Below are 12,912 nucleotides of genomic sequence, written 5' to 3' on the forward strand. Positions count from 1 at the left end.
CCATAGCATTCTCCTACCGATATACCCCATGTCCCACCTCTGCAAATGTCCAAACCATCTCAAACTCTCCTTTATCAATTTGTCCCCAAAACGTCCTACATGTGCTGTTCCTCTAATAAACTCATTTCTAATCTTGTCCATCCTCATCACTCCCAATGAAAATCTCAACATCTTCAGCTCTACTACCTCCAGCTTCACCTCCTGTCTTTTTTTTTTTATAGATATAGATTGATAATTATTTTAAAAGATATCCTGGTTAAATATAGGAAGAAATGTTCCTATTAATTATAAGGTGGGTGGTCATCACGTAGAAAACACTGCTTTATTTATGTAGATTTCTGCTACTTAGTTCCCTGTATAAATGCAGTCTGCAATATCTTTTAAACACAAACCTATTGGCTCACAAAGGATTTAGTTTTCACAGGTAGTTTGAGGACTGGAATTAAAATAAATAAAAAAAAAAGTGGTTTTCACAATGTAGAAAAACGAGATCTCAATTATGTTTGTGCTTATATGAAAAAACTTAAATAAAAAAAACGATGGCAGACTTTTGTTTTGAAATATCTGCAGTGTTGCATTCCTGATGTCCCAATGTTCTCACACTGGAGCGCTAGCGCTGCTGGTCCAACTCTCAAGCTCTCGTTGGGACTGGAGGAAGATCAAGCTGACCTGCTGCAATGGTAAGAGGAGTTTTTCCTCTCTGAGTGCACGGGAACTGTACAACCCAAATGGCTGTAATTATACTTGTATACAATAACAGGTGTATTTTCTTAAAGCTGTATTGAATCCGTGCGCAGGAAGAGAAAAATAAATCCCTGTCTTCTCTACAGGGAAAGTAGCGTTAGGCACTTAGCTGGTCAAAACAAGGCCAGCCAAGGAAGTGCGGATCGGCTGAACTCCAAATCACCGCCTGCTACCTATAACGGTGCACTACTAAGTGGTTAACTTCACTGGTTCCGGGGTTGATAGTGCGCACTTATTTGTTTACTAGGCGCTTATTTGGGACTCGGCCGCACCGTTCATCTGAATGGGTGGGGATCTCGGCGGTAACGTTAGCGATATTCAAGGTTGCACTGCATACAAACTGTACATTATGTAAAATATAGCTCTAATTCATTTTTCGTTTAAAACCCTCTTCTCAGTACAAGTAGTCATTATCTAAATATAATGTATGTGTAGCATGTCTGCTAACAACACTAAACTAACTTAGCATATCTTGCTAGCTCGTACGGGCAGAAGCACTGCAGTAAACTTAGCCAACCAGCTCGAAGCTGTGATATGAGACTGAGATAAACATTTAGTTTTGTGGTATTGAGCCACATGTCGGAGAAGCTGAGCGTTTGCAGGAAGCGAGCAGAAACCCTGTGTTTGATAAGGATTGTGGCTAACTAGCTGTCAGCTGGTACGGTGTCCAGTCTGACCTAAGGAACTTGTACGGAATGATGACTCGAGATATCAAAATTCAGAAACATTTTCGCAAAAGCTTCCTATACATGTAGAAACTGCAGACTCCGACCTCTGTAAACGATTAAATGTCATCAGGGCACAAAGAGGTGTGGAGCACCTTAAAGCACTTCAACCAGAGTCCTGGTTGCCAGGTCTGTTCACAGAAAAGTAGCGTCCCTGTGTGACGTCACGAGTCAGTTTCCAAAGATGGATGGATGGATGGATGGATGGATGCCATTTGTTTGTCATAAATACATTACAGCACAGTGAAATCCTTTCTTCACAGAACCCAACAAAGGTAGGAAACTGGGGTCAGAGTGCAAGATTATCCATAAAACCAGGATAAGGGCTCCAATTGTGGCAGCTTGTCAGTGATGGGGCTTGGACCACTGACCTTCTGATTAGTATCCCAGTAACCCTTAACTTTTAAGCTATGACTTTCCCATTATTTACAGATTTAGAGTACTTTTTTAATAACACAGGGAAATTGTAATTTTCACATATCTCAGCTTGTCAGGATGTTGGGGTCAGATCTCAGGGTCAGCCTTGGTATGGTGCCCCGGAGCAGATCTGTTTGCTCAACAGCCCAACAGTGGCAGCTTGCAGTGCTGGGGCTGGAACTCCTTACCTTATTTATCAGAAACCTAGAGCCGTGTTATATGATAACGTCTCTTTGCTTATTGTTATTATCATAATAATAATTAGCATTTTTAATAAAATAAAAATCTAAAGGAAATAATTTGATCATAGTGCACTGTGCACGGCTTGTTGATTTATTTAGTTCTGGTTGGCACTGCCATGTTCTTCAGTGTGTTCGATAGCCATCGTGCGTGATCGTGTTACAGATCTGTTAGGAGTGGCAGCATAGAATAGAATAGCCTTTATTTGTCACATACTCGTTACAGCACAGTGAGATTATTTTCTTTGCATATCCCAGTTTGCTCAGAAGCTGGGGTCAGCCATGATACAGTGCACCTGGAGCACAGAGGGTTAAGGGCCTAAGTGTGGCAGCTTGGAGCTTGAACCCCCAACCTTCTGATCAGGAACCCAGCACCTTACCACTGAGCTTTCACTCCCTGAATGGTTAGCAAAGAAGCATATTTACAGCAGTAGGTGAATTACACATCTAGGGGGTTTGATGTGTCCCCTGCATGGAGGAAATGTGGTTGGTGTGGTATGATTATTAGTTCATGAGAGCCTCTGAAATAAGTAACGATCAGGTTTAGAAAGGGCAGAAGGGTGGTAATAGACAGAAAAGCTTTTTATACATTTTTAACTCCTATTCTTCCATTTTTTGATGAAATAATAGTTTTCAAGTTATCATGACATCCTTCTAATGACTGTGTGTTGCACACTGGCTTGAAGATAAGAATTACCCAATGTTTAGTAATTTAGAAGTGACAGATGATTTCAGGGAGTGGTGCATTTACTCGGGTTAAGATTACTCAGATTGAATGTTCATAGTTACATACATACATTATATATATATATATATATATATATATATATATATATATATATATATATATATATATATATATATACAGTACAGACCAAAAGTTTGGACACACCTTCTCATTCAAAGAGTTTTCTTTATTTTCATGACTATGAAAATTGTAGATTCACACTGAAGGCATCAAAACTATGAATTAACACGTGGAATTATATACATAACAAAAAAGTGTGAAACAACTGAAAATGTCATATTGTAGGTTCTTCAAAGTAGCCACCTTTTGCTTACATTACTGCTTTGCACACTCTAGGCATTCTCTTGATGCCTACTTTGAAGAACCTACAATATGACATATTTTCAGTTCACTTTTTGTTATGTATATAATTCCACATGTGTTAATTCATAGTTTTGATGCCTTCAGTGTGAATCTACAATTTTCATAGTCATGAAAATAAAGAAAACTCTTTGAATGAGAAGGTGTGTCCAAACTTTGGTCTGTACTGTATGTATGTGTGTGTGTGTGTGTGTGTGTGTGTGTGTGTGTGTGTGTGTGTGTGTGTGTGTGTGTGTGTGTGTGTATATATATATATATATATATATATATATATATATATATATATATATATATATATACACATATACATATATATATATATATATATATATATATATATATATATACATATACATATATACACACACACACACATTGAATGTTCATAGTTACATACATACACACGCACACACACACACATATATGTATATATATATATATATATATATATATATATATACATATGTGTGTGTGTGTGCGTGTGTATGTATGTAACTATGAACATTCAATCTGAGTGTGTGTGTATATATATATATATATATATATATATATATATATATATATATATATATATATATATATATATATATATATAGTTCATATTGTGTACCAACATTCACTTGAAGAGAGGAAACAGACTGTTCTCGTTTTATAACATCCAAGGAACAAGCAAATGCCTTTTCAGACCATTAACTTAAAACAGACTAGTAGAGTTAATTAGATTTTTGTCTTTGAGATACCTGTTTGTGTACACAGTGAAATGAAGGTCTCACTGAATGTGTGTGTTGTCCATCGTTTTTTGCTATTGTTCTTTTTTGTTTTTGTCCCCTCCACGACTCTAGAGTTTCCTCGGTGGTCTGTTTGGTCCTGTATGTGAGATTGACGTCGTACTCAATGACGCCGAGAGCAGAAAAACAGCAGAGCTGAAGACAGAAGATGGGAAAGTGGAGAAACACTATTTATTTTATGATGGAGAGTCAGTTTCCGGAAAGGTGATTCACTACATCTTATTTCCTAAGTGTTTTTCTGTGGTTGTTGATGTGTATGCATCTGACAGCCTCATAATGTTGTTAATAATGTTGCTGGCTTTGCATTAGTGCATATTAAAAGAAGACTCTGACCTTATCTCTGTGGCATGTCTAGTATATGTGCCGAATTAGGATGCTCTTTCCAACTTGGCTTTGATTGTAACACAAAAACACAAATTGTTTCTCTGAAAAAGGAGGCCCATGGGGAGCCACTATACATATTTAGAGCTCAATTTACAAATATCTCTAGCTGAGGAAATTTTAATGAAAGTGTTGGCCATATAAATGTTTTATGAACTTCCCTTAGACTTCCATCATAAGTACATAGAAATTGATGTCTGTACTTATTTCATGTAGCCTTTAAAATGTAGTAGATTCGTTTCAACTGCTGGAATATTTTTCGAAGTCAGATATGCCGGCACTTAAGATTCATGCAAAGCGTTTTTGACCCCTTTGCTATAGTGATATGGGAGACACGTAAGCACCAAATGTTACCTCAGCATTCTTTCTAAAATCACATGTGGCATCTGTTTAGCCTGTAATCACCAGATTTAAGATAAGAACTAACCACTGTTCAGTAATCTAGAAGTTTGAAAAATCAGATTGTAAAATATGTCAACCCCACCATCATACACGTCATTTTGGACATGTAATTTCCGATGTCCGGAAGTGGTAAATTCATTCCGGTGACTGCTCAGATTCAATGTTTATAGTTCATATTTTATATATATATTTATTTTATTTTTACACCATGGTAGACTGGGTGATAATGTTATAATTTGATAATTGTTTTTTTTTTTCTGTTTTTTTTTTTAAATAACGGTATTCATTTCAACCAGTAGTTTGTGTACTAAGTGAATAATTAGTTTGAAAATGTGTAATAGACGATGGAATTATTTAAAATGGGAATTTCTTTATAAGAAATTATTGATGTATATGTGTATGTTTAAAAAAAGTAATGTCTGTTTCTCCATAAGGTAAACCTCAACGTTAAACAAACTGGCAAGCGGCTTGAACATCAGGGAATTCGGATAGAGTTTGTTGGACAGATTGGTAAGTCGTGGCAGCACACAGTTCCATGGCGTATATAGCCTTAATCACTTCCTGCTCTACTGCTGAATGTTTCTGTGCTGTACATTGTACTGCAAAAGGTTTAACCAAGCATGTGGTTGTCACATGGGGAGAAAGAGAGGGAGGGGGAGAGCAAGTGCTGCCTTTTCAGTGTAAAACTATCACAGCAGCCTGTTCAGAAATTGCTGTCTTATTGCTCGATAAATGTTTGTTTCTCAAAAATGCTCACTTCCCAGAAGAGATGGAGTGGTGTTTCGGACAGCATTAACTTTACAGCAGTGGTGAATGCAATCATGTGCAAAAACACCTCTCATTATGCTGTAATTACATCTAAAAACTAGTAAAATAAACCTTTTCTAAACAACCTAAACACCACAAGCCCCTGTAAGTAACCTCATAATGTCACTCATACAATAAGTCGTTCAATAGTTTAACATGTTTAGTGTATTTTTTAACAAATAAGAGGGAGGGCAGTGGAGAAGGTGGAGGAGTTCAGATATCTGGGGTCAACAGTGCAAATTAATGGGGAGTGTGTTAGAGAAGTGAAGAAAAGGGTGCAGTCAGGGTGGAGTGGGTGGAGAAGAGTGGCACGAGTGATGTGTGATAGAAGAGTATCTGTAGGAGTGAAAGGGAAATTGATGAAACCTGCGATGTTGTATGGTTTAGAGATGTTGTGGTTTTAGTTGTGAGTGATGACGATTGGACAGGATTAGAAATGAGTTTATTAGAGGGACAGCACATGTAGGACGTTTTGGAGACAAGGTGAGGGAGGCGAGATTGAGATGGTTTGGAAATGTGCAGAGGAGGAACATGGGGTATATCGGTAAGAGAATGCTGAGGATGGAGCCACCAGGAAGGAGGAAGATCGGAAGATAAAGGAGGAGGTTTATGGATGTGCTGAGGGAAGACATGCAAGGGACTGGTTTAAAAGAGGCAGATGTAAAGGACAGGGCGGTGTGGAGACGGATGATCCGCTGTGGCGACCCCTAATGGGAGAAGTCAAAACAAGAAGTGTTTTTTTTTCAACAAATGTATACATTTTAATTGATGCTTATGTGGAGTAAAAAGAAAAATTTTGCATGTACCTGATGACATGGGCTAAAATCTGAGCGCCCCCTGCCTAGCCACCGTCCTTGTCTATTTACCTGTTTTTCTGACATTTACCATACACCGATCAGCCATAACATTACAGATTCCGATCAGGCATAACATTATGACCACCTGCCTAATATTGTGTTGGTCCCCCCTTTGCTGCCAAAACAGTCCTGACCCGTCGAACATTAACAGCATTAACTTCTTCAGCAATTTGAGCTACAGAAGTGTGGATTAGACCACACAGGCCACCCTTTGTTCCCCATCGATGAGCCTGTCGCCAGTTCAACACTGTTCCTTCCTTGCACCACTTTGATAGATACTGACCACTGCAGACCAGGAAAAGGAGCTGCAGTTTTGGAGATGCTCTGACCCAGTCGTCTAGCCATCATAGGTTGGCCCTTGTCAAACTCACGACAATTTGGCTACAATAGAAATCTTGCCTAGGGTGCCAAAAAGGCTAGAACCGGCCCTGGGTAAAACATCATGTAGACCTGAACGTCATGTAAATATTTGCATGCCATGTAAATAAATGTAATACAATTATGAATTAATTATGTAAAACATTACATTGTTTTATATAAGTTAACATTTCCTTTTTTTTTTTTTTTGCACACTTGTTTTTAGGTAATTTATGAGTTTTTTTATATTTTTTGCTGACTGGAATAAAGTTGTATAAAGTGATGTGAAGGTTTTTTTTCTTGACTATTATTAGCAAAAACTGATGTGAACATTAAAAACAATGTGAGTGGAGGTAAATCTGTATCTCATTTTGTTGTCCTGTTTGTAGAACTGTTCAGTGATAAAAGCAACACACACGAGTTTGTGAACCTGGTGAAGGAGCTTGCTCTTCCGGGAGAGCTGACCCAGAATCGCAGCTATGACTTTGAGTTCATGCAAGTGGAGAAGCCATACGAGTCGTATGTTGGAGCTAATGTGCGACTGAGGTTAGTCTTATGATCTCAATTAACCGTTTTGGTGAATTAAGTGTCTTATTTCTGTTATTGTGGACATAGTTTCTTTAATAAATACCTTACACTTCTAAAACTTGTGAAATCAGTTGGCTGAAAAAATATTGCAGTCATTAAAAAAAATTCAAATTGTCCTTCCATTGTTTTATTAAATCGGGTCAATATCTAATCTCACAAAATCGATTCAGGTGTCTTTCTCTAAGTTTTGGGAACCTTTACATTTTACATTTCATGTGGCAGATCAGCCAGTAAGATGATTTAATGAGTTGGGGCAGCATAAAAGTGCTGTAACTGCCATTCTATTCTGCACAACTCTTTTATTCTCCACATCAAAGACGATTGTGCAACCTACTCACCCACTTAAATCAAGTCTTTAGTTGTTCATATTCGGGTCTCTGACCAATTTCCTTTTCACCTTTCTTTCACTTGTATAGAGGGAGGGATCTGAAAAAGGCCTGGTATTGGCTCATGAGAAAAGGAGAAATTATAATGACGATGATGAGATATCCAAATGTGATTTTCTTTTTTACAGGTATTTTCTCAAAGTAACCATAGTGAGGAGGCTTTCCGATTTGGTCAAGGAGTATGACCTTATTGTCCATCAGCTTGCCACCTACCCAGATGTCAATAATTCTATCAAAATGGAAGTGGGCATTGAGGACTGCCTACACATAGAGTTTGAGTACAACAAGTCCAAGTAGGTTGCTTTATACATCATTTGGGTTTAAAGATCTGTTCACTGGCTTCTTTAATGAGCCTAATATATGTAGGAAATAATTTTACCTTATATGGCAATATTATTATGTGATCTTAGTGTAAGATTAATAAGATAATAATAGTGAAAGAATATAATTAGTAATCTAAGTATTTTTACTTTCCTACAGATACCACCTGAAAGATGTAATTGTGGGTAAAATCTACTTTCTACTGGTTCGAATCAAAATCCAACACATGGAGCTTCAGCTAATCAAGAAAGAAATGACGGGAATCGGTGAGCTGTGACGTAGATTAAAAAAAGCGAGATTTTGCAGTTTTTTTCTTGCTGTATCGTTCACTGTTGTGAAATGGCGTTTCACTGACAGGGCCGAGCACAACTACAGAGACAGAAACGGTGGCAAAGTATGAGATTATGGATGGAGCACCTGTGAAAGGTGAGCTTTATTTAAAAAAAAATTGTTTTCATTATTTTGTTATTTTCTGAGCTCAGTGATATTTTTTTTTTTAAACCATAATACAGGTAGACCCTGAATTACGATGGTTTGACGTACGATTTTTCGATCTTACAATGACGATAGCGATACGACAAAATTGCGCGGGGCAGTCAATTGTAGCAGTGGGTATGTTGCACGATACGTTGGGACGCTGGGAAGTTTATACGTTGCAGTAGTGTACTTGATATGTTTTGCTACATTATGTCCTGTTATTTGTTAGATTATTAATAAATTACAGTATACTACCCCATACTGATCACCATTCTTCAAGACCCTTTTGTAGGATAGGACATGTCTCGAATTATATATTCAAGTTACAAGGGGTTATCAGAACGCATCTCCATCATTAGTCTGGGATTATTACAATTAAATCATGGTCAGAGTGATGAGGAGGGGAAATGAAGATTGGATTTTACACTGACAACACAGATACCATTATGTTGTTTACATTGATGGAAATTTTGTCTCACCTACAAACTGTTGTCAATTTCCTAGGGGAATCCATTCCCATACGTCTCTTCCTGGCTGGCTATGATCTTACAGCTACAATGAGAGACGTAAACAAGAAGTTCTCTGTGAGGTACTTCTTAAATCTGGTGCTGGTAGATGAAGAGGACAGGAGATACTTCAAACAGCAGGTAAAAACATCTTACTAATTATTCCCTGTGCTTTCCATTCATCCAAGTCAATTTTTTTATCTAGTGATGTTAGGCCAAGATAAAAGTCTTAAACTAATATACTTGAGCTCACTGGTTAAAGAGATAAATGTTTTGATGTGGCTATAAAGCTAGCTGTTTGTGTTTATTTTCTTTATTAGGAGATCGTTTTGTGGCGAAAAGCACCCGAGAAGCTCCGAAAACGCAACTTCCACCAGCGTTATGAGTCCCCCGAGTCACGGCCGAGCCTCTCTGCTGAACAACCTGAAATGTGAGCAAGCAGCCAGCCATGGACACGTTTCCGCAGTGGTCAATCACAGGAATGGAGAGCAAATCCCATTAAACATCTCCACCTCCACTCCTCGCAGCTTGCGGTGATCGGCCGTGTCTGTGCCTGCCTTCGCTGTGTCCACTCCGCCGTCCACAGCAGCCAGTTTGTTAGCATTTAAGGACTTTTTCCACAGTATAGAAAGCACTGGAACAGAAGCTACTATGTAAAATCCTGTAATACAGTTTGGGGCTTGCACCCTTCACTAGAAGATTTTTAAGCACTTGCTAGTTTTTGAAGATCCGGATAAAAGTATACGAATTTTACTTGACTTCACTTTAGAGAGGATACCACTGCATGCTGGCTGGATGAAATGTATCTTTTGGTTATTAGGGGTGAATGTTGGCTGTAGGGGTCATTGTTCATCAGTCAAGAAATGAAATGTGTTCTCCATGTACCCAAGCCATAGTGCTCTATAAATTTTTGCAATCACATCATTGTGTAAAAAAACCAACAAAAACTATTTAACTTATTTAGCATCTAATCTTTAGGTCTTTACTGCAATATATAAATTCTCCCTATTGTAATTACTTTTTGGAAAAAAGAAATATATATAATTTTTTTTTTTGTTTTTTTTGAACGAGGCTTTGGATATTGAGTTTTCAGTTACAGTGGAGTTACACGTAAAGCTTATGGAACCTACAGCCCATGGAATCTAAACGGTTATGTTCAGAGTTCACCACATAGACTTAAATATTCTTATTTCTTAACTTGTTGATTTCACATGCTGGCATAGCAGACCTAAATATAGGCTGCGCTGCTTTCCATTTAAGAGTATTAACTGTTTGCCTTTTTTCAAAACCACATTTCATCATAAAGCCATTTCATTCATTTGTTTTAATGTACAAGTAGCCACAAGCTTATGACGAAATGTGTCATGTTTGTTGCATGACCTGTCCAAGGTTCTGGAATAACAAAATATTCATAAAACTTTGAATTCTGTTTCATGCCAATGTGCAATGTGCCGGTTTTCTCTAGGATGGTGAGAAAATACATTCCTTTGGATATTGATTTACCAGCGTATAAACCATTAGGGTTAAGATATGAATAATATCATTTATAACTTAAACAGTACTATAGGAATGGCATTTCCCACCTACAATGGCTGCTGCAGTCATTTTAAATATGAGAAATAGGGGTGAAGCAGGTAAAATTGGTTATTAGTGGACCTTGAAAACACTGTACATATCCAGCCTCAATATGTTTATCTGTCAAATAAAAATGCAAGTTTATACTGGAAAACAAATCTCTGGAATTTGACATATTGCATACCACACCATCAACCCTGGGGATTAGGTTTGGCCAAATAAAATAGCTGTATATTGTTGCTTAATTGTGTTAGATAATTGTTTAAACTTGTACAGAAAAGTAAGAATCTGCAGTTACATGGCCTAAAATACCTACTACAAACTAAACATATTGTGGACTATTTACATATTTTGCTGTCCACTTTATTATCACCTGCACATTCATAAAAGCCTCAGTTATTGTGCACCACAAATATCTAAATGGGGGTCATGTACTCTACATTAACCATGTCATGGTCAAGACTCAAGAAATTTGAAATGCATTTCATATAAACTGCTACAGTCTGCTACAGTGTCTGAAAATACAATACCTATGAAAAGTTTCATACACACCTCAGTTAACAGTTGATAATCTTAACATTGATGGAACTATAATGAATGCGCATATTGGTGCCACCCAGATGAAGATGGTTTCCCTTGTGTGTCTGGTTCCTCTTGAGGTTTCTTCCTCATACCATCTCGGGGAGTTTTTCATTGTCACTAGCTCACTTATAAGGAATAAACTTGGAGACTATACATTTAAAATGTATATTTATAATTGATTTCTGTACAGCTGCTTTGGGACAAAGACAATTGTTAAAATTGAAATAAATTTTGACTAGCAAAGAGTGTTGAGAAGATGGGGGGAATATTTTGAGCAGCTGATGAATGAGGAAAATGAGAGAGAGAGAGAGAGAGAGAGAGAAGGTTGGATGATGTGGAGATGGTGAAGCAGGAAGTGGATAGGATTAGGAAGGGAGTGAGAGCAGCGAATTAAGAGGATGAAGAGTGGAAAGTCGGTTGGTCTCCAGTACCAGTAGAAGCGTGATGTTCAGGAGAGATGGAAGTGGAGTTTTTAACCTGATTGTTTAACAAGATTTTGGAAGCTGAGAGTATGCCTGAGGAATGGAGGAGGAGTGTGCTGGTACCGATCTTTAAGAATAAGGGAGATGTGCAGACCTGCAGTAACTACAGGGGAATTAAGTTGATCAGTCACACCATGAAGTTATGGGTAAACACAATATTTGGACTTTTTTACAGACGCATTATTTGCTTTGAGAATGTTAATCGAGAGGTATAGAGAAGTTCAGATGGAGTTGCATTGTGTGTTTGTGTATTTAGAGAAAGCATACGACAGGGTGCCGAAAGAGTTGTGGTATTGTATAAGCAAGTCAGGTGTCTCAGAGAAGTATGTGAGGGTGGTGCAGGACATGTATGAAGACAGTGTGACAGCAGTGAAGTGCGCAGTAGGAACGACAGACTGGTTTCAGGTGGAGGTTGGACTACATCAAGGATCGGCTCTGAGCCCTTTCCTGTTTGCAGTGGTGATAGACAGTTTGACGGACGAGGTCAGACAAGAGTCTCCATGGACTATGATTTTTACGGATGATGTTGTGATTCGTGGTGAGAGTAGAGAGCAGGTTAAGAAGAGCCTGGAGAGGTGGAGGTACGTGTTGGCAAGAAGGGGAATAAAAGTCAGTAGGAGTAAGACAGTGGAGTGGTGCGGTTGCAGGGAGAAGAGGTGGAGAAGGTGGATGAGTTTAGGTACCTGGGGTCAACAGTGCAAAGTAATGGAAAGTGTGTTAGAGAAGTGAAGAAAAGAGTGCAGGCAGGGTGGAGTGGGTGGAGAAGAGTGGCAGGAGTGATTTGTGATAGAAGGGTGTCTGTAAGAGTGAAAAGAAAAGTTTATAGGACTGTGGTGAGACCTGCGATGTTGTATGGATTAGAGACAGTGGCATTGAGTAAAAGACAGGAGGTGGAGCTGGAGGTAGCAGAGCTGAAGATGTTGAGGTTTTCGTTGGGAGTGACAACGGTGGACAGGTTCAGAAATGAGTTTATTAAGAGGACTGCACATGTAGGACGTTTTGGAGACAAGGTGAGAGAGGCGAGATTGAGATGGTTTGGACATGTGCAGAGGAGGGACATGGGGTATATCGGTAGGAGAATTCTGAGGATGGAGCCACCAGGAAGGAGGAAGAGAGGAAGACCAAGGAGGAGGTTTATGGATGTGATGAGGGAAGACATGCAGGTAGTTT

At 38.4% G+C, this 12,912-nt stretch overlaps 1 protein-coding gene across 1 annotated transcript; it reads left to right on the forward strand.

Annotated features, from left to right (window-relative positions):
- Positions 1–553: 553 nt before the first annotated feature.
- Positions 554–10,832, forward strand: vps26a (VPS26, retromer complex component A). Its single transcript, XM_046834473.1, has 9 exons — positions 554–680; positions 4,076–4,225; positions 5,239–5,314; positions 7,215–7,371; positions 7,928–8,092; positions 8,280–8,386; positions 8,478–8,546; positions 9,102–9,244; positions 9,424–10,832. The coding sequence occupies exons 1-9, from the start codon at positions 678–680 to the stop codon at positions 9,535–9,537; spliced, it is 984 nt and encodes a 327-aa protein (XP_046690429.1). The 5' UTR covers positions 554–677; the 3' UTR covers positions 9,538–10,832.
- Positions 10,833–12,912: the final 2,080 nt, after the last annotated feature.

Source organism: Silurus meridionalis, chromosome 2 (genome assembly GCF_014805685.1).
Source record: "Silurus meridionalis isolate SWU-2019-XX chromosome 2, ASM1480568v1, whole genome shotgun sequence".
In the NCBI taxonomy this organism is placed as follows: Eukaryota; Metazoa; Chordata; class Actinopteri; order Siluriformes; family Siluridae; genus Silurus; species Silurus meridionalis.

Bases quoted from the DNA above. Each gene is read 5' to 3' on its own strand.
- vps26a (XM_046834473.1), top strand. The intron at 4,226-5,238 runs GTGATTCACTAC...TTTCTCCATAAG, and splicing joins GAGAGTCAGTTTCCGGAAAG to GTAAACCTCAACGTTAAACA. The intron at 8,093-8,279 runs GTAGGTTGCTTT...ACTTTCCTACAG, and splicing joins TTTGAGTACAACAAGTCCAA to ATACCACCTGAAAGATGTAA.